Genomic DNA, 27,656 nt, shown 5'->3' on the forward strand with positions numbered 1-27,656 from the left:
TAGGGTGCCATTTGGGATGCAGAAGGGTGCCATTTGGGATGCAGAGGAGAAAAGGCAGAAGCCAGGCAGAACCCTCACCTCTCTGCTTCCTCCGTCCAGCACAGTGAAGTGAAGGATCCCTAGGTCAAAGACAAACTATACGTCAGCTCTTCCACAGCTAATGGAAGTAATAGATGTTTATTAGCACCGCATCAATTGTTTTACACGCGTCGGCCAAGGAGGAGTGAGGGAGCGAGAGAGGAGAGGGAGGGAGGGGTGGTTTAGTCACTCTGTGAGCGTGACGCGCCCAAGCATGAAGGGTATGTTGGCAGGATGTTCTGTGGAGGTTCAGTGATCCATCAAAGAGAAAGAGCCTCCTCTCTCTCCTCGCTCTGTGCCGGAAATCTTCTACAAGCCCGCGGTAACTCCCATTTTGTCTCCTTCCCTCTCCCCCATCCTCCCCTCGTCTCCCCTACAGAATGACTCGTGGGGTAAGCAGTACTCGTACGCTCTCTTCAAGGCCATGAGCCACATGCTGTGTATCGGGTACGGCGCCCGGGCGCCCGTCAGCATGTCCGACCTGTGGATCACCATGCTCAGTATGATTGTGGGCGCCACCTGCTACGCCATGTTCGTCGGCCACGCCACCGCTCTCATCCAATCACTGGACTCGTCCCGCAGGCAGTACCAAGAGAAGGTAAGCCCTTACTTAATATAAAATCATATTATGTTTTTATTATGCTTTTGTTTTTATTATCATTATTTATCAACACTATGGTTTCCTGCACCTGGTCTTCCATCTTATGTTGTTAGTTTTCATCATGAGGTAAGTGATGTATTATTTTCAAAGCTTTTATATATTTTTCAATTCTCTCAGGTGGATTATGCCTACTCTGGGCCTGTATTTTAGGGGTGGTGCACTGCACTCACAGACACACAGATCATAACATCCCCATCCTGCTCGGTGGCTCTGAAAGAGGATTTTGAAAAGCCCTCACAGATCTTAAACACCCTCGCCCCTGGGGTGAGGAGGTTCCCAGACAGAACTGCAGTAGCACCATGTCTGCATCCCAAGTGCTCTGGTCGAAGGTAGTGCACTATGTAGGGAATAGGGTGCCATTTGGGATGCAAGCCATCTCTGTTTGGGTGCTTTTAGGGAACACTGTTAGGGGAGGTTCTGTAATCTAGATCCCCTATTACATAATTTCTGCATGGAATTATCCATCATGGAACACTCAACATCTGGAGTCATGCTAATGGGGTTTTGAGTTCTTAGAATAAACGGTTAGAATCTAAATGATTGGGCTTTTGCATTGAAGAGCAGAGTTCAATTCCCAAATCCGTTAGACTAGTGTTATGGCTAGGGCTTGAGTCTGAAGCTGTGGATTTATAAACACTTATGATGCGATCTAGTCTCACTGTACCTATACTAATCTGTCATTTTGACCCTTGGAAAGATTGGTTAGGATCAGGGTGAGATCATTACTTCCCATATTTATCTGTTCTGAGTCTGACCATTAGATAGATTAGTTAGCACCAGTGGCGATCTAGGACTTTAGCCATAATAATCTGTGCTGACCGTTGGATAGGTTGCTTACTAGGCTCACCTGTGAGTGATCTGACTAGACATAATAATATATTCTAGTGCTAACCTTTGGGTAGATTGGTAACTGTAGCATCAGTGTCTCTCTATGACTGTAGTCTCACCTGTGATCTGTGAATGACCTGGCTTAGATTCGATTCCATCCGTTCCCTCATATTGGATACTATATTGTTTATCTGGTTTGTATTTATTGTCAGGAAGTTGTGAAAGCATCAGTTTGATAAAAAATGTAAGGTCTAATGAGCTGTCCCACACACAAACTGGATTGAACACAACACACACACAAATACACACACACCACACTCTCATGCGTGACTGCTGTCTTATCAGTGGACACCTCGTCACAAGGCAGAGCAGAGTCACCTTGGACGTGACGTTGACGAGGCAGAGCCAAATGGACAAAGTAGTTTATTAATTTACATCTGCCTCTTAAAAGCATTATCCGTTATCAGTTATTCAACCGACATCCCATGCTAGACATCCCATGGTCAATAACAAATAGACAAGGTAGACAAGACAGTATACAGTGGGGAGAACAAGTATTTGATACACTGCCGATTTTGCAGGTTTTCCTACTTACAAAGCATGTAGAGGTCTGTAATTTTTTATCATAGGTACACTTCAACTTTGAGAGACTGAATCTAAAACAAAAATCCAGAAAATCACATTATATGATTTTTAAGTAATTAATTTGGATTTTATTGCATGACATAAGTATTTGATCACCTACCAACCAGTAAGAATTCCGGCTCTCACAGACCTGTTAGTTTTTCTTTAAGAAGCCCTCCTGTTCTCCACTCATTACCTGTATTAACTGCATCTGTTTGAACTCGTTACTTGTATAAAAGACACCTGTCCACACACTCAATCAAACAGACTCCAACCTCTCCACAATGGCCAAGACCAGAGAGCTGTGTAAGGACATCAGGGATACAATTGTAGACCTGCACAAGGCTGGGATTGGCTACAGGACAATAGGCAAGCAGCTTGGTGAGAAGGCAACAACTGTTGCCACAATAATTAGAAAATGGAAGAAGTTCAAGATGACGGTCAATCACCCTCGGTCTGGGGCTCCATGCAAGATCTCACCTCGTGGGGCATCAATGATCATAAGGAAGGTGAGGGATCAGCCCAGAACTACACAGCAGGACCTGGTCAATGACCTGAAGAGAGCTGGGACCACAGTCTCAAAGAAAACCATTAGTACACACTACGCCATCATGGATTAAAATCCTGCAGCGCACGCAAGGTCCCCCTGCTCAAGCCAGCGCATATCCAGGCCCGTCTGAAGTTTGCCAATGACCATCTGGATGATCCAGAGGAGGAATGGGAGAAGGTAATGTGGTTTGATGAGACAAACATATAGCTTTTTGGTCTAAACTCCACTCGCTGTGTTTGGAGGAAGAAGAAGGATGAGTACAACCCCAAGAACACCATCCCAACCGTGAAGCATGGAGGTGGAAACATCATTCTTTGGGGATGCTTTTCTGCAAAGGGGACAGGACGACTGCACCGTATTGAGGGGAGGATGGATGGGGCCATGTATCGCGAGATCTTGGCCAACAACCTCCTTCCCTCAGTAAGAGCATTGATGATGGGTCGTGGCTGGGTCTTCCAGCATGACAACGACCCGAAACACACAGCCAGGGCAACTAAGGAGTGGCTCCGTAAGAAGCATCTCAAGGTCCTGGAGTGGCCTAGCCAGTCTCCAGACCTGAACCCAATAGAAAATCTTTGGAGGGAGCTGAAAGTCCGTATTGCCCAGCGACAGCCCCAAAACCTGAAGGATCTGGAGAAGGTCTGTATGGAGGAGTGAGCCAAGATCCCTGCTGCAGTGTGTGCAAACCTGTTCAAGACCTACAGGAAACATATGATCTCTGTAATTGCAAACAAAGGTTTCTGTACCAAATATTAAGTTCTGCTTTTCTGATGTATCAAATACTTATGTCATGCAATAAAATGCAAATTAATTACTTAAAAATCATACAATGTGATGTTCTGGATTTTTGTTTTAGATTCCGTCTCTCACAGTTGAAGTGTACCTATGATAAAAATTACAGACCTCTACATGCTTTGTAAGTAGGAAAACCTGCAAAATCGGCAGTGTATCAAATACTTGTTCTCCACACTGTATGTGTCCCTAATGGCCATTCCATACAGTGGGGTATTTAGTCAGCCACCAATTGTGCAAGTTCTCCCACTTAAAAAGATGAGGCCTGTAATTTTCATCATAGGTACACGTCATCTATGACAGACAACATGAGAAAAAAATATCCAGAAAATCACATTGTAGGATTTTTAATGATTTTATTTGCAAATTATGGTGGAAAATAAGTATTTGGTCAATAACAAAAGTTTCTCAATACTTTGTTATATACCCATTGTTGGCAATGACACAGGTCAAACGTTTTCTGTAAGTCTTCACAAGGTTTTCACACATTGTTGCTGGTATTTTGGCCCATTCCTCCATGCAGATCTCCTCTAGAGCAGTGATTTTTTGGGCCTGTCGCTGGGCAACACGGACTTTCAACTCCCTCCAAAGATTTTCTATGGGGTTGAGATCTGGAGACTGGCTAGGCCACTCCAGGACCTTGAAATGCTTCTTACGAAGCCACTCCTTCGTTGCCCGGGTGGTGTGTTTGGGATCATTGTCATGCTGAAAGACCCAGCCACGTTTCATCTTCAATGCCCTTGCTGATGGAAGGAGGTTTTCACTCAAAATCTCACGATACATGGCCCCATTCATTCTTTCCTTTACACAGATCAGTCGTCCTGGTCCCTTTGCAGAAAAACAGCCCCAAAGCATGATGTTTCCACCCCTATGCTTCACAGTAGGTATGGTGTTCTTTGGATGCAACTCAGCATTCTTTGTCCTCCAAACACGACGAGTTGAGTTTTTACCAAAAAGTTCTATTTTGGTTTCATCTGACCATATGACATTCTCCCAATCCTCTTCTGGATCATCCAAATGCACTCTAGCAAACTTCAGACGGGCCTGGACATGTACTGGCTTAAGCAGGGGGACACGTCTGGCACTGCAGGATTTGAGTCCCTGGCGGTGTAGTGTGTTACTGATGGTAGGCTTTGTTACTTTGGTCCCAGCTCTCTGCAGGTCATTCACTAGGTCCCCCCGTGTGGTTCTGGGATTTTTGCTCACCGTTCTTGTGATCATTTTGACCCCACGGGTGAGATCTTGCATGGAGCCCCAGATCGAGGGAGATTATCAGTGGTCTTGTATGTCTTCCATTTCCTAATAATTGCTCCCACAGTTGATTTCTTCAAAACAAGCTGCTTACCTATTGCAGATTCAGTCTTCCCAGCCTGGTGCAGGTCTACAATTTTGTTTCTGGTGTCCTTTGACAGCTCTTTGGTCTTGGCCATAGTGGAGTTTGGAGTGTGACTGTTTGAGGTTGTGGACAGGTGTCTTTTATACTGATAACAAGTTCAAACAGGTCCCATTAATACAGGTAACGAGTGGAGGACAGAGGAGCCTCTTAAAGAATAAGTTACAGGTCTGTGAGAGCCAGAAATCTTGCTTGTTTGTAGGTGACCAAATACTTATTTTCCACCATAATTTGCAAATAAATTCATTAAAAATCCTACAATGTGATTTTCTGGATTTATTTTTCTCAATTTGTCTGTCATAGTTGACGTGTACCTATGATGAAAATTACAGGCCTCTCTCATCTTTTTAAGTGGGAGAACTTGCACAATTGGTGGCTGACTAAATACTTTTTTTCCCCACTGTAAGTAACTCTTTATCCACATTATAGCAGGGGGTGTAAAGCCATAACATATACATTTTTCCAGCAGCAGACTATGATCGATAATGTCAAACGCTGCACTAAAGTCTAACAAAACAGCCCCCACAATCTTTTTATCATCAATTTATCTCAGCCAATCATCAGTCATTTGTGTAAGTGCTGTGCTTGTTAAATGTCCTTCTCTCGAAGCATGCTGAAAGTTTGTTATCAATTTGTTTACAGTAAAATAGCATTGTATCTGGTCAAACACAATGTTTTCCAATAGTTTACTAAGGGTTGGTAACAGGCTAATTAGTCGGCTATTTGAGCCAGTAAAGGGGGCTTTACTATTCTTAGGTAGCGGAATGACTTTTGCTTCCCTCCAAGCCTGGGGACATGCACATTCTAGTAGGCTTAAATTGAAAATATGGCAAATAGGAGTGGCAATATCGTCCGCTATTATCCTCAGCAATTTTCCATCCAAGTTGTCAGACCCAGGTGGCTTGACATTGTTAATAGACAATAACAATTTTTTCACCTCTTCCACACTCCTTTACGGAATTCAAAATTACAACGCTTGTCTTTCATAATATGGTCAGATATACTTGGATGTGTAGTGTCAGCAATTGTTGCTGGCATGTAATGCCTAAGTTTTCTAATCTTGCCAATGAAAAAATTATTTAAGTACTTGGCAATATCAGTTGGTTTTGTGAAAAATGAGCCATCTGTTTCAATGAATGATGGAGCTGAGTTTGCCTTTTTTCCCAAAATTTCATTTAAGGTGCTCCAAAGTTTTTTTTACTATCATTCTTTATGTAATTTATCCTTGTTTCATAGTATTTTTTTATTTATTCAGTTTTGTCACATGATTTCTCAATTTGTAATACGTTTGCCAATTGGTTGTGCAGCCAGACTTATTTGCAATTCCTTTTGTCTCACCCTCTCAACCATACAATTTTTCAATTCCTCATCAATCCACAGGGATTTAACAGTTTTTGCAGTCCTTTTCTTAATGGGTGCATGCTTATTAGTAACTGGAATAAGCAATTTCATAAATGTGTCAAGTGCAGTGTCTGTTTGCTCTTCATTACACACCACGGACCAATATATATTCTTTACATCAACAACATAGGATCACCACAAAACTTATTGTATGACCTCTTATACACAATATTAGGCCCAGCCTTTGGAACTTTGTTTTTCCTAGATATGGCTACTATATTGTGATCACTACATCCAATGAATTTCGATACTGCTTTCACACAAATCTCTGCAGCATTTGTAAAGATATGATCAATACATGTTGATGATTTAATTCCTGTACTGTTTGTAACCACCCTGGTAGGTTGACTGATAACCTGAACCAGGTTGCAGGCACTGGTTACAGTTTGAAGCTTTCTCTTGAGTGGGCAGCCTGATGAAAGCCAGTCAATATTTAAATCACCCAGAAAGTATACCTCTCTATTGATATCACATACATTATCAATCGTTTCACACATGTTATCCAGATACTGACTGTTAGCACCTGGTGGTCTATAGCAGCTTCCCACCAGAATTGGCTTTAGGTGAGGCAGATGAACCTGTAGCCATATTACTTCAACAGTATTTAACATGAGATCCTCTCTAATCGTCACAGGAATGTGGTTCTGAATATAAACAGCAACACCTCCACCATTTGCATTTCTATATTTTCTGTAAATGTTATAACCTGGTATTGCTACCACTGTATCATCAAATGTATTATCTAAGTGAGTTTCAGAGATAGTCAGAATATGAATGTCATCTGTTACTAGCAAATTATTGATTTCATGAACCTTGTTTCTTTAGCTACATATGTTAACGTGGGCTATTTTGAGCACTTTTCTTCTGGGATACTTACTTGTTTTTATTGCTTTACTTAGCAGCAGTAGATGTGCTCATGTTCTTTATCTTAGTGCATGGTGAGCTGCACACAGTGGACTGCCTCCTTGGGCTCAGTGCTAACAGTATAAATCTGGTTCTTAGGCACATGATTACTGCACACAATAGCTGTAGGATCAGCAGAGGCATTCAGGGCAGTTAGAGGGACATAAATTAGGTTACTTATATTGTGTCTACCGACGCCCCTGATGTAATGAACATTTGCTGAAGCATTTTGACAACTCTGCGTCACAATGGTAGGGATTAGCTGAGCTGGGCTTGGGTCATTGCTAAGTCATTGTCTCAACGCAGTCTTATAATGTGATAGGATCCAGGAACCCAAATGATTTGGGTGGATCCCATCCTCCTTATAAAAGGTGTTTTGTTTCCAAAAGGTATCGAAATTATCAACAAAGTTACACCCATTGAGCTGCAGTAATCACGTAGCCAGTTGTGAAGTGCAAGAATCCTGCTAAAGCGTTCAATGCCACGATTCAGAGAGGGCACAGGGCCAGATATGATGGGTTTTTTGTTAGTGTCTAGCAGAGAGTCAATCAGCTCTTTAAAATCCAGTTTCAACTGTTCAGAGCTGCCCTTCATAATGTCATTAAAACCCACATGGACTACGATATAATCGATTTCCATGTCCTGACGTGGGACATTCGGGATCAGCTTAGTAATGTAATTTACTCGAGCTCCGGGGTAGGACATTGTTTTTGCACCAGGAACAGTCACATTTCTTACCATGGAGCTGCCCAAAATCACGGCTGGCGAGAAGGATGAGGAAATCCGCCCATTCCCACGCTTCACAGGATGCAGGCCTCCGACAGATGGAGAAGCCCCGCTCGATCCAGAGCAGGGACGGAAGGTTGCCGACGTCGACTTCGAAATTGTAGTACTAGGCACTGTGGCCGCAGTCACAGGCACCCCCAGCGACGAAGGTGCAGGAAGATCAAGCTCCAGGACGGCGAAACTATTCATTGTTTGTATCCGCTCCGGGCCTCTCGTTGGGAGTGTAGACTGCTTTGCGGGAGGTCGCAAAACTCATCTGGTACCAACTTCGTTAGCTTGATGGCTAGCAGCTTAGCGTCTCTGTCAAGCAGGTTTCAACCTGTCTCTTAAGTGGGATTCCGGGACAAGAAATAACAGTCCTAGCTGTTAAAAACTAACCGCGTCGTGGAATCCATGCAAAAACAAGTTCTGTATTCGTATTTATGAATAGCGTTTTTGTTTTAACAGTCTGATGGCCTGGAGATAGAAGCTGTTTTTCAGTCTCTTGGCCTTCCTGTGACACCGGGTGCTGTAGATTTTCTGGAGAGCAGGCAGTGTGTCCCCGGTGATGTGTTAGGCTGACTGCACCACCCTCTGGAGAGCCCTGCGGTTGCGGTTAGTGCAGTTGCCGTACCAGGCCGTGATACAGCTCGACAGGATGCTCTTAATGGTGCATCTTTAGAAGTTTGTGAGGGTCTAGAATGGCTGAGAAATGTGTAACCGGGTATATTTACGTCAGAGAACATTGTGTTGCTGCAGCACAGAACGTATAAACGTTCCAAACGTTCTGAGAATTCATTCACGTTCCAAGAACCATGGATGGAATACAATATGAAGCTTCCTCCTCCTCACAGACAGATGCGTTGTACCTTGCATAAGCACGTAGTGTTTCCTTCAGCAGCAAGCACAAAGCACATTAATTGCTATGGTGGGAATGTGACTCGTCGTGATGCATTATTCACAGTAAAAAAAAAATCTTATTGTGCCAAGGAACACTTTTTTGCCAAATGTTCATAATGACTTTCATAAATGTTATGGTCCCCAGCTAAGCATACTTCAGTGGATAAAATATGATAGCAAGTTCTTATTAGTATGTGGTTAACCTCATACCCATGCTATTAGTATGTGATTGATGCTGTCATGATGGATAGATGGATAGATTCTTAGCTTCCTGATGTGACCAAACCCCATATCAACATATCACAGTCACAGACTGTTTTAAAGTTGAAATGTCAAATACCCTCAGACTTGACTGTGTACCTAGAATAAATCAATTCACCTCAAACAAAACCTGGCCCCTTATCACCTCGCTGCAGCTGTGGGGGATCAATGTGAAACGACAATGTGGCGTGACGTGTTTTTTTTCTCCTTTTGACACATTTCCGTTTTTGGTACGCATGATTGGCATCTTGATGTTTCTGCGTATGCTGCTACCTGCGGATACCATTAGTTTCCGTTCACGCCTCGCCATTACTAACGCCTTTACTTACCTGAGGCTGTGCGTGTGTGAGAGTGAGAGTGAGAGTGAGAGTGTGTGAGAGAGAGAGAGAGAGAGAGAGAGAGAGAGAGAGAGAGAGAGAGAGAGAGAGAGCTGTCATGAACCTGTGGGTGTGTACCTGTTTGACTAAGCCAGAGCAGTGCAACTATCGCCTGATTAAAATGGATGAGCAGATGAAGGATCCGTCTCTGTCAGGCTGCCCCCCAAATGTCACCCTATTCCCTAAGAAGTGCACCAAAGGAAATAGGGTGCTGTTTGAGATGCAGCCTCTGTCTGCTCTCTGTTTAACTCCCTATAGGCAGTGCACCAATCTATATTTGCATCATTGGGCTAATAGAAGTCCATAGTTTCTGTGTGTGATATTTATTTGGCAGGAAGTCAATACCTACAAGCCTGTGGTACTTTGACTTTGACAGCCATGGGCAATTATATTACTGGTGCTTAGATTAGACAATTTACTTTCTCAGGAAAGGCTTTCCATGACATTGACTATTGGAGAGAACTGTGTCAGTCCATGCATATATTATGAAAGCTAAAGTGTAGCATAGTGGTTTATCTGCAAGAACCCTGGGCCTGCATCCACGAAGCTTCTCAGAGTAGGAAATTGGTCGTAAGTGCTGAGAATAGAGACATTTTACTCCTGTTCTTATGGGTAAAAATAAAAGCTAGTCGACAGATATTTAGGAGACCTCATGAGCTGTCCTAACCAGTTAAGAGTTACCAGCAGGTGTCTTGATAATAGAAAAATGCAGCGAGTCAGTGGTTCCTGCACCACAAGCAATCGGCACAGCCATAAATAATCTAGACCTACATGCAACAGTATCTCTTGCACTTTTGACAATGATTTTACATGATTCCTATTTTACATGATATGCCTAAATACTTATAACTAGGCTAATAAATAAATGTTTTTCTTTCGATTATTTAATTACATACATCATGTTATCTATTTGGAGCACAACATCGCATTGTTATAAAAATATGCCTAAAATGCCTAGAAATTGGGCAATTGAAGGCATCTTGGGCTCATGCTAACTTTGATGGTGTTTAATGAAAATGAAAGACCTTTCAAACATTGGATGCAATGTTGGATGCAACATTATTGGCAAGTGATTTGATGCCTACTGTGCAAAAGCAATTTCGAGTTTTTAAACGGGAGTAACGAGTGTGTTGATATAATGGTAATGTTGTAAAAATGCAGCTTTTAACAACCATCAGAATTGGTTAAAAAAAGTTATGCATGCCAACATATTAGGCAATAATTAAGAGTAGACAAATTGATCATGTCAGGCAAAAATGATATCAAATGTTTTACCATTGACACATTTACTATTTGTCACATTCATCGTGGTTGTCTGAACTGAAGCGTGCTATAGAGTTCACAGCTGGCAATGCCTCATCGCGATTGGTTGTTCTACATCAATTGCAATAATGTCAATGAGCTGAGCGTCATCACTATCTTTCCTTTGCGGTACCTCAAACTGTCATGACTACCAGCTGAGATAAACTTTTATGAGCTGATTTTACTCATGGTTCTGAGTTTGTTTGAGCAGTGTTTTAACATAATCCTAAAACCTACTCTGAGCTGGGTCTTAACCCTTTGACGCGTACGAGAACATGGGTGTGATCATTCTACAGTGGTCTGCATTGCTTGCTGTTTGGGGTTTTAAGCTGGGTTTCTGTATAGCACTTTGTGACATCTGCTGATCTAAAAAGGGCTTCATAAATACATTTGATTGATTGATTGATTGATTGGTCCATGCAGCGTAGGCTCAAACCAGTGTGATTATAACACTTCATTAGACCGTCTAGTTACGATTGACGCAACAATCAGCGTTTGAGCTGGCCACACTCTTTTTTTCACAGAAACCTTTTGCACAAACACAGTCTTTACAACTTTATGTCCTCAATGTGAGCAGTTTATTTTTGGATGCAATGTTCAGACATTAACAGAAGTAGCAACAGCATAACACAATTCTTATCCAAATCGGAAAATGTAGGCTACTGTCAGAACGCTGAGTGTGGATGTGGTGCAGGGAATCAAGCGCAGGCACAAAGGTGTTCGTCAACAGTCTTTAGTAGTCAAAATGAACTCCAAACAGGAGAAATAGCCAACCCAACCGGGAGGCAAGAGCGACTAAACGCACACACACAACAGTGCGTAAAACAAGAAAAGGCGCACGCAGTGCGGACTCTCAATAAACACAGTATGAGAGAAAAACCCCATCAACATGAAAACAGCTGACAAAAACAATCACACATAACACCTGACCCAACATACGAAACTTAAATAGGAAACACAATCAAACACTAACAAGGGACAGGTGTTACAAACAGACAAAACCAAACAAACATGAAACATCGAACGGTGGCAGCTAGTACTCCGGGGACGACGACCGCCGAAGCCTGCCCGAACAAGGAGGAGGGGCAGCCTCGGCCGAAACCGTGACAGCTACATTAGTTCTAGCTCTAACTGAGGAAAGAGTGAGCTAACACAAACATATTTAGCTAACTCTCGGCTGGCAAAAAACATAATATGAATTAGCTAATAGCAATTACTATTTACAACTTATCACATCACGGGTGAGCTCAATAATGACCGAAATAATTGAGTAAAACAGTTTCTAAAAGTCTTAAGTAATCAGACGATGGGTAGAGTTTGTTCGCGCCGCCATGTTTGTTTTTCCGCGTCAACTAAACATAAGAAGAGATGACAAGATTAGTTAGGTCTGTTTGAATAAACATCTTTGGTCTGACCGATGTTTACGTGACACCCAGAAAGCATTGTATGATATCGACAAACATGGCTCCACACATAGCTGGCAATTAGCTTAGAATTAGCTCATCATAATCAGTACAACCTTCAAAAAAGTATTTTACACACATCATATGTGTCCATTACAATCTATGCAAGAATCGTAATGCATGATTTCTCACCAGTACTTGAAAACATGAATAAAACAGTGAATAAATAAATTATTACCACACAAACCATTTTCTGATAATGATTTATTGATACAAGTGGTGCGTGCCGTCAGTCAATCACATACCCTCTGACACTCACTCGGAGCCATTCAGTGTTGTTGTTTATGTATGTAGCTAGTGGGCTATGCTGTAGCATTAGCAATGTCTTTCAAAAGGAGACAACTTCTGGAGATTTTAGTACATTCTGACAATGAGTCTGACTATGAAAGTGAGGAATCAGATTCTGACAGTGACAGTGAGGAGCTGCCCCCCAACCTCTGAGGACCCCTTGCCCACCGACAAGTCCCAGGTCCCTCTGAAGATGCTGGTGGTGATGGAGACAAACCTACAGTGGGTGAATTACAGGAGGTCTGCAGTATTTTGTATTTGTATTTATTATGGATCCCCATTAGCTGCTGTTCTTCCTGGGGTCCAACAATAATTAAGGGTTTAATATACATTATAATACAATTTTTAAACATTTAAATACATTTTACCACAGACTTCACAATACATTAAGTGTGTGCCCTCTGGCCACTACTCTACTACAACACACAATCCAGGTGTACTTGTGTATAGTGTGTATGTCATGTCTCTTTGTATGTGTGTGTTTGTACCTGTGTGTGTGACTCTTCACAGGCCTCGCTGTTCCGTAAGATGTACTGTTATATGTTTTTTAAATCAGATTTTACTGCTTGCTTGAGTTACTTGATGTGGAATAGAGTTCCCTGTAGCCATGGCTCTATGTAGTACTGTGCACCTCCTATAGTCTGTTCTGGACTTGGGGACAGTGAAGAGACCTCTGGTGGCATGTCTTGTGGGGTATGCATGGGTGATCGAATTGTGTGCTAGTAGTTTAAACAGACAGCTCAATGGATTCAACATGTCAATACTTCTTACAAAAACAAGTAATGATGAAGTCAATCTCTCCTCTAGTTTGAACCATGAGAGATTGACATGCATATTATTAATGTTAGCTCTATGTGTACATTTAAGGGCCGGCTGTGCTGCCGTGTTCTGGGCCAGTTGTAATTTTCCCAAGTCCCTCTTTGTGGCACTTGACCACATGACTGGACAGTAGTCCAGGTGCGACAAAACTAGGGCCTGTAGGACCCGTTGCTGACAGGTGTATAAAATCGAGCACACAGCCATGCAATCTCCATAGACAAACACTGGCAGTAGAATGGCCTGTACTGAAGAGCTCAGAGTATTTCAACGTGGCACCATCATAGGATGCCCTGCAAGAGCAGCCCAGGTCAACTGTAAGTGCTGTTATTGTGAACTGGAAACGTCTAGGAGCAACAACGGAAGTGGTAGGCCACACAAGCTCACAGAACGGGACCGGCGAGTGCTGAAGCGCGTAGCGCGCAAAAATTGTCTGTCCTCGGTTGCAACACACACTACCGAGTTCCAAACTGCCTCTGTTAGCAACGTCAGCACAATAGCTGTTTGTCGGGAGTTTCATGAAATGGCCGAGCAGCTGCACACAATCCTAAAATCACCATGCGCAATGCAAAGCGTTGGCTGGAGTGGTGTAAAGTTCGCTGCCATTGGACTCTAGAGCAGTGGAAATGTATTCTTTGGAATGATAAATACCGCTTCACCGTCTGGCAGTCGGACGGCCAAATCTGGGTTTGCCAGGAGAACGCTACCTGCCCGAATGCATAGTGCCAACTGTACAGTTTGGTGGAGGAGAAATAATGGTATGGGGCTGTTTTTCATTGTTAGGGCTAGGCTCCTTAGTTCCAGTGAAGGGACATATTAACTCTACAGCATACAATGACATTCTAGACTATTCTGTGCTTCCAACTTTGTGGCAATAGTTTGGTGAAGGCCCTTTCCTGCATGACAATGCCCCCGTGCACAAAGCGCGGTCCAAATAGAAATGGTTTGTCGAGATCTGTGTGGAAGAACTTGACTGGCCTGCACATATCATTTATATTGCGGTCTATAATAGTGAACACATCAAAACTATGAAATAACACATATGGAAAAAAAAAGTGTCAAACAAATCGAAATATATTTTAGATTTTAGATTTTTCAACATAGCCACCCTTTGCCTTGATGACAGCTTTGCACACTCTTGGTATTCTCTCAACCAGCTTCACCTGGAATGCTTTTCCAACAGTATTGAAGGAGTTCCCACATATGCTGAGCACTTGTTTGCTGCTTTTCCTTCACATCCCAAACCATCTCAATTGTGGTGAGGTCGGGGGATTGTGGAGGCCAGGTCATCTGATGCAGCACTCCATCACTCTCCTTCTTGGTCAAATAGCCCTTACACAGCCTGGAGGTGTGTTGGGTCATTGTCCTGTTGAAAAACAAATGATAGTCCCACTAAGCGCAAACCAGATGGGATGGCGTATTGCTGCAGAAAGCTGTGGTAGCCATGCTGGTTAAGTGTGCCTTGAATTCTAAATAAATCACAGACAGTGTCACCAGCAATGCACCCCCACACCATAACACCTCCTCCTCCATGCTTCACGGTGGGAACAACACATGCAGAGATCATCCGTTCTCCTACTCTTCGTCTCACAAAGAAACGGCGGTTGGAAACAAAAATCTAAAATTTGGACTCATCAGACCAAAAAACAGATTTCCACCGGTCTATTGTCCATTGCTCGTGTTTCTTGGCCGAAGAAAGTCTCTTCTTCTAATTGGTGTCCTTTAATAGTGGTTTCTTTCCAGCAATTCGACCATGAAGGCCTGATTCACGCAGTCTCCTCTGAACAGTTGATGTTGAGATTTGTCTGTTACTTGAACTCTGTAATTTCTGAGGCTGGTAACTCTAATGAACTTATCCTCTGCAGCAGAGGTAACTCTGGGTCTTCCTTTCCTGTGGCGGTCCTCATGGGATCCAGTTTCATCATAGCGCTTGATGGTTTTTGCGACTGCACTTGAAGAAACTTTCAAAGTTCTTGAAATGTTCTGGATTGACTGACCTTCATGTCTTAAAGTAATGATGGACTGTCATTTATCTTTGCTTATTTGAGCTGTTCTTCCTTGTCACAACACAACTGATTGGCTCAAACGTTTTAAGAGGGAAAGAAATTCCACAAATTAACTTTTAAGAAGGCACACCTGTTCATTGAAATGCATTCCAGGTGACTACCTCATGAAGCTGGTTGAGAGAATGCCCAGAGTGTGCAAACCTGTCATCAAGGCAAAGGGTGGCTATTTGAAGAATCTCAAATATAAAATATATTTTGATTTGTTTAACACGTTTATGGTTACTACATGATTCCATATGTGTTATTTCATAGTTTTGATGTCTTCATTATTATTCTACAATGTAAAAAATTTGTAAGAAAATAAAGAAAAGCCATTGAATGAGTAGGTGTGTCCAAACTTTTGACTGGTACTGTAAGTTAATGTGGGCTGTTTTCTTTTACTTTTCTGGGATGCTTGATTGTTTTGATTGTTTTACTGAGTGGCCTATCAGAAGTAGACATGATATTTATGTTTGAGCTGATAGTGCAGTAGTGCAGGGTGAGTTGCACACAGCGTTCTTCCTACTAGGGCACACCGCCTCAGCTTTAACAGTATAACTCTGATTCATAGACACATGATTACTGCATACAATAGCTATAGTCATGAGAGAGGCATTCAGGGGACTTAGAGGTACATACATTTGGTTACTTACATTATGACTGCCAACGTTGCTGGGACAATGTACATTTGCTGCAGCACTAAAACAGCTCAGCGACACAATGGTAGGTATTATCTGAGCAGGGCTTGGGTCATTGATAAGTCATTGTCTCAACACAGCCTTGAAATGTGTGGAGAGTCCAGGAGCCAAGATGATTTGGATGGACTCCGTCATTCCTGTAGAGCATCTTGTAGCTGGAAGGCCGCCAGCCATTTTACGCCTCCTGGCCCTGCTGTTGGTTTTGATGAGTCCCACTCTGGAGTGCAAAGCCCCTTGCCATCTCCCTCTGAGGCAGTGTGCTTCAAGCTGTTTCTGACAGAGGGGCTTGTGGGAGACATGGTGGAGGAGACCAATCACTATGCTTGGAGCTACAGGAGAAGCGAGAGCCTGGAGTGAGGGGGAAGCTCGCCAAATGGGTGACAACCACAATTAGTGAAATGTACACTGAGTGTACAAAACATTAATAACACCTTCCTAATATTGAGTTGCACCCCCTTTTGCCCTTAGTAGAACCTCAATTCGTCAGGGCATGGACTCTACAAGGTATCAAACGTGTTCCACAGGGATGCTGGCCCATGTTGATTCCAATGCTTCCCACTGTTGTGTCAAGTTGGCTGGATGTCCTTTGGGTGGTGGACCATTCCTGATACACATGGGAAACTGTTGAGCGTAAAAAACCCAGCAGCGTTGCAGTTCTTGACACACTCAAATCGGTGCACCTGGCACCTACTACCATACCCCATTCAAAGGCACTTAAATATTTTGTCTTGTCCATTCACCCTCTAAATGATACTCATACACAATCCAAGTCTCAATTGTCTCAAGGCTTAAAAATCTTTCTTTAACCTGTCTCCTCCCATTCAGCTACTCTGATCCTTTGTTTGCAACTCCATTCTTTTCTCAAGACCGCCTCCTAGTGCTGCTGCAATGCCTGCATTTCGTCAACAATGCTACTGCCAACCTAAATGACCCCTTATACAATATAATAAATGTTCTTACCAGCCTGATATAAGCATTTGGTCAGGTCTTTGTGCCATACAAGAACCTATGCATTGACAAGTACCGGATGTTATGGAAGGGTAGACTGGTGAACCGTCAATACATTCCCTCCAAAAAGGCACAGGTTTAGGGTGAAGTTCTTTGTGATTTTTCCAGGACATTATACACTGCTCAAAAAAATTAAGGGAACACTAAAATAACACATCCTAGATCTGAATGAATGAAATAATCTTATTAAATACTTTTTTCTTTACATAGTTGAATGTGCTGACAACAAAATCACACAAAAATTATCAATGGAAATCAAATGTATCAACCCATGGAGGTCTGGATTTGGAGTCACACTCAAAATTAAAGTGGAAAACCACACTACAGGCTGATCCAACTTTGATGTAATGTCCTTAAAACAAGTCAAAATGAGGCTCAGTAGTGTGTGTGGCCTCCACGTGCCTGTATGACCTCCCTACAACGCCTGGGCATGCTCCTGATGAGGTGGCGGATGGTCTCCTGAGGGATCTCCTCCCAGACCTGGACTAAAGCATCCGCCAACTCCTGGACAGTCTGTGGTGCAACGTGGCGTTGGTGGATGGAGCGAGACATGATGTCCCAGATGTGCTCAATTGGATTCAGGTCTGGGGAACATAGCATCAATGCCTTCCTCTTGCAGGAACTGCTGAAACATTAGGAGGAACCCAGGGCCAACCGCACCAGCATATGGTCTCACAAGGGGTCTGAGGATCTCATCTCGGTACCTAATGGCAGTCAGGCTACCTCTGGCGAGCACATGGAGGGCTGTGCGGCCCCCCAAAGAAATGCCACCCCACACCATGACTGACCCACCGCCAAACCGGTCATGCTGGAGGATGTTTCAGGCAGCAGAACGTTCTCCACAGCGTCTCCAGACTCTGTCACATGTGCTCAGTGTGAACCTGCTTTAATCTGTGAAGAGCACAGAGCGCCAGTGGCGAATTTGCCAATCTTGGTGTTCTCTGGCAAATGCCAAATGTCCTGCACGGTGTTGGGCTGTAAGCACAACCCCCACCTGTGGATGTCGGGCCCTCATACCACCTTCATGGAGTCTGTTTCTGACTGTTTGAGCAGACACATGCACATTTGTGGCCTGCTGGAGGTCATTTTGCAGGGCTCTGGCAGTGCTCCTCCTGCTCCTCCTTGCACAAAGGCGGAGGTAGCGGTCCTGCTGCTGGGTTGTTGCCCTCCTACGGCCTCCTCCACGTCTCCTGATGTACTGGCCTGTCTCCTGGTAGCGCCTCCATGCTCTGGACACTACACTGACAGACACAGCAAACCTTCGTGCCACAGCTCGCATTGATGTGCCATCCTGGATGAGCTGCACTACCTGAGCCACTTGTGTGGGTTGTAGACTCCGTCTCATGCTACCACTAGAGTGAAAGCACCGCCAGCATTCAAAAGTGACCAAAACATCAGCCAGGAAGCATAGGAACTGAGAAGTGGTCTGTGGTCACCACTTGCAAATCCAGTCCTTTATTGGGGGTGTCTTGCTAATTGCCTATAATTTCCACCTGTTGTCTATTCCATTTGCATAACAGCATGTGAAATGTATTGTCAATCAGTGTTGCTTCCTAAGTGGACAGTTTGATTTCACAGAAGTGTGATTGACTTGGAGTAATTTTTTTGAGCAGTGTATTTTACACAGGGTCCACCACTGACATTGAACATTATGAGGGGCTTGGGGTGTCCTGGTCCGTGGTGATGACCATGCTGGCTTTTCATCTAGGGAACGGCCACACTTTGTATCTGGACAATTGGTACAGCAGTCCCACACTCTTCCAGCATCTGCTCTCCAACATTGCAGGGGCCTGTTGCACAGTCCTGTCGAACAGGAAGGGGATGCCGGTATTTGGAAGCAGGAAGATGCAGGTGTGGAGGCGGAGTTCAAGGAGAATGGTCAACAGCTCGCAGTAAAGTAGCATGACAAACAAGACGTCCATGGCCTCTCCTCTGTCCATACAGCAACCATGTCGGCCACAGAGAAGGTGTGACGGGAGAGAGAAAGATCAAACCAGACTGTGTGCTTGACTATAACCTCAAAATGGGGACAGTGGATAAGGCGAACATGATAAACAGCTTTGTGGAATGTGCTCTGAAAAATACCAAGTGGTATAAGAAAATATTTTTCCATCTGATTGACACTGCTGTCCTCAATGGCCACATAGTTCACCGCCAGCTAACAGGTGAGATTATTACTGAACAAGTTTTTTTTGTAATTGGACATACAGTTCAGATACAAATCACATACAGTTCCATTATGCAATTATATTGACAATATCTCACCCACCTACACACTGCCTCATCATCCTCTCCACTTCCTCATCCTCCCTACTCCCTCTCGCTCTCCCCCATAGGTGAGGTGATGACCAAAAGTACAGAGAGAACCTCATGAGAGAGAGGCTGGAGGAGGACCCACCCCTCAGCGTCCATCCACTGGGGGCCGTCCTGCTGCAGACAATCCCATACGCCTCACTGCTAGGCATTTTCTCTCCAATGTCCCTCAAACTTTTGTTCAAGGCAGTCGCACATGGAGGCACCGCAAAGTCTGCCTGTCCAGCTCCAGGAGAAGGAAGCAGAGGAGGTTGACAAAGTACATGTGTTTAGCTTGTGACACACCGGTATGTTGCGCCATGCTTTGGGGGGGTACTATACGCTCAAGCACTATTGAGCACATCTGCAGCAATTACTGACTGACTACCTGACTGACTTGACAGGTGACCTGCCACAATACGATGCCTTTAGGTGGTGGTGGGTGGGAATGCAGTTTTTGTTGTTCAATCACTACATTAATATTGAAATATGGGGTATGCATAAGTTGTCAGTCTTTTCTTGCAGTTATTTTTCCTCTATAAATATTGTTTTTAATAGACGACTCTTACATATAGGACTATGTCTATTCTTGCTGTTTTCTTCCATTAAAACTGTAAAGGAGTATACTTTCAAACAGTACGTTGCTAGCATACAAAAGTCCAGTTCCAGTTATGATGTTGGCAAATCATGTTCAATACTGTTTGTGTGTGGTTTCTGAAAGTACAGAATAAAGAGGAATGATTGATAATACAATATCAGGATATAGCAATAAAACAATATTACAATGAAGTAACATAACACTGCTATAAAAATAAGTTGCATTGACAAAATCACAATTATTCACCTTTTCACGCGAGTTCCAAATATCTCTAACGGTCGCCCGAGTGTGAGTTGTTTTATACATGTGATGTCAGAATGCACTCACTGTTCCAAAATGTGATTGTTTACGCAACAGGACAGTTAACCCGTGCAGACTGCTAATTATCTATAGGCTATGTTTCAACTTGTTCATTTCAAATTATTTTCTAACAAGTTTTATTTTCTAGCAATTTCAATTTAGGTGTGTTCCGCCCCCTCATTAATTCACATAGAAGTAGCCTATTTCACTGTTGCGGACAATTTATGTTTGAGGCTTTACTGAGCCGGACAAACTTCTCTCTTCGAGGAGAGCCCAAGCACTTCATTTGCGCAGTCTTGCACTAACTTTTTCCCCGTGGCACATTTTCTGGCTGGCGCTCGCATTGCCTTCATTGTTGTTTTCCTTACAAATAATAACTTTGGACATGTGTGCATTCCTATCAAAGTAAGTACCTTATTTTCTGTATATCGTGTTGTTGTTTCTACTGTAGCATACAGTATGTATGTATGGAGCATAATGTATTTACAGTTTTATTCACGTTTTCAAGTACTGGTGACCAATAATGAATTCCGATTATTGCATAGATTGTAATGGACACTTATGATGTGTGTAAAATACTTTTTTGAAGGTGGTACTGATTATGATGAGATTATGCTAAGCTACTTGCCAGCTATGTGTGGCGCCATGTTTGTTGACATTATACAATGCATTCTGGGTGTCACGTAAACGTCTGTCAGACCAAAGATGTTATAATGAGGTGAAGGAATGTTTCACTCATCTTTCAAGTAAACTTCCGGAAGTGAATGAAGGGAAGTGTATGATCGTAGACGACATCCCCCCTTCAACATGCATACTGCAAACAGACCAAGCTCATTTTGTCTTCTCTTATTATCTTTGGTTGACGCGAAAAAACAAACATGGTGGCGTGCACACACTACCCATCATCGGATTACTTTAGATTTTTGGAAAGTGTTTTACTCAATTATTTAGATCAATGGTGAGCTCACCCGTGATGTGATGAATTGTTAATAGTAATTGCTATTAGCTAATTTATATTGTGGTTTCTGTCAGCCGAGAGTTAGCTAAATATGACCGCTTGTGCTACGTCAATCTTTCCTCAGTTAGCGCTAGGACTAATGTAGCCTACATTTTCCGGTTTGGATGATTGTGTTATGCTGTCGTTACTTCTGTGAATGTCTGAACATTGCCTCCCAAAACAACTGGTCACATTCAGGACATAACTTTGTAAGGACTGTGTTTGTTGGTACGTGTCAAAGGATTAACTAGATGTTAACTTTACAAGTAAAGTTGTGGGGCTTGCTTTAGCTTTTTGAAATTATTTTTGTGGTAATGGAAGAAGTTGTGGTTGTGGTCAGTAGTTATGGTCAGGAGATGTGTTCAGGAGTTGTGGTCAGTATTTGTGGTCAGTTGGTATAGTCAGTAGTTGTGTTGTTGTTGTCAGTAGTTGAGTGGTCAGTAGTTGTGTTGTCAGTAGTTGTGTGGTTGTGAATAATAGTTGTGGTCAGCAGTTGAGTGGTTGTGGTCAGAAGTTGTGTGGTTGTGGTTAGTAGTTGTGTGGTCAGTAGTGGTGTGGTCAAAAGTTGTGTGGTTGTTGTCACTAGTTGTGGTCAGCAGTTGTGTGGTTATGGTCAGTAGATATGGTCAGTAGTTATATGGTTGCTGTCAGTAGTTGTGTGGTTGTGGTCAGTAGTTGTGGCCAGTAATTATTGTCAGGAGTTGTGTGGTTGTGGTCAGTAATTGTGAGGTTGTGGTCAGCAGTTGTGTGGTTGTGGTCAGTACTTGTGGTCAGCATTTGTGTGGTCAGTAGTTTTGATAAGTAGTTGTGTGGTTGTGATCAGTAGTAGTTGTGGTCAGTAGTTGTGGTCAGTATTTGTGGTCAGTAGTTATGGTCATGAAATGTTTGGTCAGTAGTTGTGTGGTCAGAAATTGTGTGGTTGTGGTTACAACATGAGTTCAGCAGTTGTGTGGTTCTGGTCAGAAATTGTGTGTTTGTGGTCAGTAGTTTTGCTCAGTAGTTGAGTGGTCAGTAGTTGTGTGGTCAGAAGTTATGTGGATGTAGTCAATAGTTGTATGGTTGTGGTCAGAAGTTGTGTGGTTGAGGTCAGTAGTTGTGTGGTTAGTTATTGTGTGGTTCTGGTAATTAGTTGTGTTGTGTTGTGGTCTGTAGTTTTGCTAAGTTGTTGTGGTCAATAATTGAGTGGTTGTGGTCAGTAGTTGTGTGGTTATGGTCAGTAGTTGTGGTCAGTAGATGTGGTCAGTAGTTATGTGGTTGTGGTCAGTAGTTGTGTGGTTCAGTAGTTGTGTGGTAAATACTTGTGTGGTTGTGGTTGGTAGTTGTGTGGTTGTGGTCAGTAGTTGTGGTCAGTGATTGTGATCAGTAGATGTGTTTTAAATATTTGTGTGGATGTGGTTGGTAGTTGTGTGGTTGTGGTCAGTAGTTGTGGTCAGCGATTGTGGTCAGTGTTTGTACGATTGTGGTCAGTAGTTATGGTCAGTAGTTGTGGTCAGTAGTTATGTGGTTGTAGTTAGTCAGTAGCTGTGTGGTTATGGTCAGCAGTTGTGTGGTTGTGGTCAGTAGTTGTGTGTTTGTGTTCAGTAGTTGTGCTCAGTAATTGAGTGGTCAGTAGTTGTGTAGTCAGTTATTTTGTGGTTGTGGTCAGTAGTGGTGGTCAGTGATTGTGGTCAGTGTTTGTGCAGTTATGGTCAGTAGTTATAGACAGTAGTTGTGGTAAGTAGTTGTGGTCAGTAGTTATGGTCAGAAATTGTGTGGTTGTGGTTACAACATGAGTTCAGCAGTTGTGTGGTTCTGGTCAGAAATTGTCTGTTTGTGGTCAGTAGTTTTGCTGAGTAGTTGAGTGTCAGTAGTTATATTTATTTATTTATTATTATTATTTTATTATTTAAAAGTAGTTGTGTGGTCAGAAGTTATGTGGTTGTAGTCAATAGTTGTATGGTTGTGGTCAGAAGTTGTGTGGTTGTGGTCAGTAGTTGTGTGGTCAGTTATTGTGTGGTTGTGGTAATTAGTTGTGTTGTGGTCAGTAGTTCTGCTCAGTAGTTGTGGTCAGTAATTGAGTGGTTGTGGTCAGTAGTCATGTGGTTATAGTCAGTAGATGTTGTCAGTAGTTATGTGGTTGTGGTTCAGTAGTTGTGTGGTAAATATTTGTGTGGTTGTGGTTGGTGGTTGTGGTCAGTAGTTGTGATCAGTGATTGTGGTCAGTGTTTGTGTGGTTGTGGTCAGTAGTTGTGTGGTTGTGGTCAGTAGTTGTGTGGTTACAGTCAGTAGTTGTGTGGTTATGGTCAGCAGTTGTGTGGTTGTGGTCAGTAGTTGTGACCAGTAAATGAGTGGTTGTGGTCATTAATTGTGTGGTTGTGGTCAGTAGCTGTGATCAGTGATTGTGGTCAGTGTTTGTGTGGTTGTGGTCAGTAGTTGTGTGGTTATGGTCAGCAGTTGTGTGGTTGTGGTCAGTTGTTGTGTGTTTGTGGTCAGTAGTTGTGGTCAGTAATTCAGTGGTCCGTAGTTGTGCAGTCAGTTATCTTGTGGTTGTGGTAAGTAGTTTTGTTGTTGTGGTCAGTAGTTGTGGTCAGTAATTGAGTGGTTGTGGTCAGTAATTGTGTGGTTGTGGTCAGTAGTTATGGTCTGTAGATGTGGTCAGTAGTTATGTGGTTGTGGTCAGTTGTTGTGTGGTTCAGTAGCTGTGTGGTAAATATTTGTGTGGTTGTGGTCGGTAGTTGTTTGGTTGTGGTCAGTAGTGGTGGTTGGTGATTGTGGTCAGTGTTTGTGCAGTTGTGATAGTTATGGACAGTAGTTGTGTGGTCAGTAGTTGTGTGGTGATGGTCACTAGATGTGGTCAGCAGTTGTGTGGTTTTGGTCAGTAGTTGTGTGGTCAGTATTTGTATGGTTGCAGTCAGTATTTTTGTGGTTTTGGTCAGTTATTGTGGTCAATAGTTCCGGTCAGTAGTTGTTTGGTTGTTTTCAGTACTTGTTTGGTTATGGTCAGCAGTTGTTTGGTTTTGGTCAGTAGTTTAGTGGTTGTGGTCGGTAATTTTGGACAGTAGTTGTGTGGTCAGTAGTTGTGATCAGTAGCTCTGTGTTTGTGATCAGTAGTTATGGTGGTCAGTAGTTGTTTGGTTGTGGTCGGTAGTTGTGGTCAGTAGTTGTGTGGTTTTGGTCAGTAGTTGTGTGGTTGTGGTCAGTAGTTGTGGTCAGTCGTTTTGCTCAGTAGTTATGCTCAGTAATTGAGTGGTTGTGGTCAGTAATTGAGTGCTTGTGGTCAGTATTTGTGTGGTTGTGGTCTGTTATTTGTGTGGTTGTGGTCAGTAGTTGTGGTCAGTAGTTGTGTGGTCAGTAGTTGTGTGGTTATGGTCAGTAGCTGTGGTCAGTAGTTATGTGGTTGTGGGCAGTAGTTGTGTGGTTCAGTAGTTCTATCGTAAATATTTGTGTGGTTGTAGTCAGTAGTTGTGTGGTTGTGGTCAGTAGTGGTGGTCACTAGTTATGGTCACTAGTTATGGTCAGTAGTAGTGTGGTCAGTAGTTGTGTGGCTGTGGTCAGATGTTGTATGGTTGTAGTCACTATTTGTGGTCAGTAGTGGTATGGTCAGAAAGTGTGTTTGTGATCAGTAATTGTGTTGTTGTGGCCTGTAGTTGTGGTCAGTAGTTGTGTGGTTGTGGTCATATGTTGTGTTTGTGGTCAGTAGTTGTGTTCAGTAGATGAATGGTCAGAAGTTATGTGGTCAGAAGTTGTCTGGCTGTGGTCAGTTATTGTGTGGTTGTGGTCAGTGATTGTGGTCAGTAGTTGTGTTGTCAGTAGTTGTGGTCAGTCATTGAGTGGTCATTAGTTGTGTGGTCAGATGTTGTGTGGTTGTGGTCAGTAGTTGTGTGGTCAGTTGTTGTGATCAGTAGTTGTGGTGGCTAGTAGTTGTGGTCATTAACTGTGTGGTCAGTAGTTGTGTGATCAGAGATTGTGTTGTTGTGGTCAGTAATTGTTGTCAGTAGTTCTGGTCATTACAGTGGCTTGCGAAAATATTAGTTGTGTGGTAAATATGTATGTGGTTGTTGTCGGTAGTTGTGTGATTGTGGTCAGTAGTTGTGGTCAGTAGTTGTGGTCAGTAGTTGTGTGGTCAGTAGTTGTGTGGTTATGGTCAGTAGCTGTGGTCAGTAGTTATGTGGTTGTGGATAGTAGTTGTGTGGTTCAGTAGTTCTATCGTAAATATTTGTGTGGTTGTAGTCAGTAGTTGTGTGGTTGTGGTCAGTAGTGGTGGTCACTAGTTATGGTCACTAGTTATGGTCAGTAGTAGTGTGGTCAGTAGTTGTGTGGCTGTGGTCAGATGTTGTATGGTTGTAGTCACTATTTGTGGTCAGTAGTGGTATGGTCAGAAAGTGTGTTTGTGATCAGTAATTGTGTTGTTGTGGTCTGTAGTTGTGGTCAGTAGTTGTGTGGTTGTGGTCATATGTTGTGTTTGTGGTCAGTAGTTGTGTTCAGTAGATGAATGGTCAGATGTTATGTGGTCAGAAGTTGTCTGGCTGTGGTCAGTTGTTGTGTGGTTGTGGTCAGTGATTGTGGTCAGTAGTTGTGTTGTCAGTAGTTGTGGTCAGTCATTGAGTGGTCATTAGTTGTGTGGTCAGATGTTGTGTGGTTGTGGTCAGTAGTTGTGGTCATTAGTTGTGTGGTCAGTTGTTGTGATCAGTAGTTGTGGTGGCTAGTAGTTGTGGTCATTAAATGTGTGGTCAGTAGTTGTGTGATCAGAGATTGTGTTGTTGTGGTCAGTAATTGTTGTCAGTAGTTCTGGTCATTACAGTGGCTTGCGAAAATATTAGTTGTGTGGTAAATATGTATGTGGTTGTTGTCGGTAGTTGTGTGATTGTGGTCAGTAGTTGTGGTCAGTGATTGTGGTTAGTGGTTGTGTGGTTATGGTCATTGGTTGTATGTTCAGTAGTTGTGTGGTCAGAAGTTGTCAGTTACAGTGGCTTGCAAAAGTATTCACCCCCCTTAGCATTTTTTCCTATTTTGTTGCCTTACAACCTGGAATTAAAATAGATTTTTGGGGGGTTTGTATCATTTGATTTACACAACATGCCTAACACTTTGAAGACGCAAAATATTTTTTATTGTGAAACAAACAAGAATTAACACAAAAAAACTGAAAACTTGAGCGTGCATAAGTATTCACCCCCCCCAAAGTCAATACTTTGTAGAGCCACCTTTTGCAGCAATTACAGCTGCAAGTCTCTTGGGGTATGTCTCTATAAGCTTGGCACATCTAGCCACTGGGACTTTTGCCCATTCTCCAAGGCAAAACTGCTCCAGCTCCTTCAAGTTGGATGGGTTCCGCTGGTGTACAGCAATCTGAAGTTAAACCACTGAAGTGTTGCTTTAGTAGTATGCTTAAGGTCATTGTCCTGCTGGATGGTGAACCTCCGTCCCAGTCTCAAATCTCTGGAAGACTGAAACAGGTTTCCCTCAACAATTTCCCTGCATTTAGAGCCATCCTTCATTCCTTCAATTCTGACCAGTTGTGCCAGACGTTTTCCTTGATGGCCAAAAAGCTCAATTTTAGTCTCATCTGACCAGAGTACCTTCTTCCATATGTTTGGGGAGTCGCCCACATGGCCTTTGGCGAACACCAAACATGTTTGCTTATTTTTTTTCTTTAAGCAATGGCTTTTTTTCTGGCCACTCTTCCGTAAAGCCCAGCTCTGTGGAGTGTACGGCTTAAAGTGGTCCTATGGACAGATACTCCAATCTCCACTGTGGAGCTTTGCAGCTCCTTCAGGGTTATCTTTGGTCTCTTTGTTGCCTCTCTGATTAATGACCTCCTTGCCAGGTCTGTGAGTTTTGGTGGGTAGCTCTCTCTTGGCAGGTTTGTTGTGGTGCCATATTATTTCCATTTATTTATAATGGATTTAATGGTGCTCCTTGGGCTGTTCAAAGTTTCTGATATTTTTTTATAACCCAACCCTGATATGTACTTCTCCACAACTTTGTCCCTGACCTGTTTGGAGAGCTCCTTGGTCTTCATGGTGTCGCTTGCTTGGTGGTGCCCCTTGCTTAGTGATGTTGCAGACTCTGGGGCCTTTCAGAACAGGTGTATATATACTGAGATCATGTGACACTTAGATTGAACACAGGTGGACTTTATTTAACTAATTATGTGACTTCTGAAGGTAATTGGTTGTTCCAGATCTTATTTAGGGGCTTCATAGCAAAGGGGGTGAATGCATACAGTGAGGGAAAAAAGTATTTGATCCCCTGCTGATTTTGTACGTTTGCCCACTGACAAAGACATGATCAGTCTATAATCTTAATGGTAGATTTATTTGAAAAGTGAGAGACA

At 42.9% G+C, this 27,656-nt stretch overlaps 1 protein-coding gene across 1 annotated transcript in view; it reads left to right on the forward strand.

Annotated features, from left to right (window-relative positions):
- Positions 1–27,656, forward strand: part of LOC311127735 (potassium/sodium hyperpolarization-activated cyclic nucleotide-gated channel 1-like) — a gene marked incomplete at both ends in the record, with an annotated part of 218,702 nt that overhangs the window by 145,002 nt on the left and 46,044 nt on the right. Inside the window, one exon of the mRNA XM_084159603.1 lies at positions 458–676. Within this exon, the coding sequence (XP_084015729.1) occupies positions 458–676 (219 nt within the window). The remainder of the gene's footprint in view (positions 1–457; positions 677–27,656) is intronic.

The sequence above is a fragment of the Coregonus lavaretus genome (genome assembly GCF_964263955.1).
Source record: "Coregonus lavaretus genome assembly, chromosome: 4".
In the NCBI taxonomy this organism is placed as follows: domain Eukaryota; kingdom Metazoa; phylum Chordata; class Actinopteri; order Salmoniformes; family Salmonidae; genus Coregonus; species Coregonus lavaretus.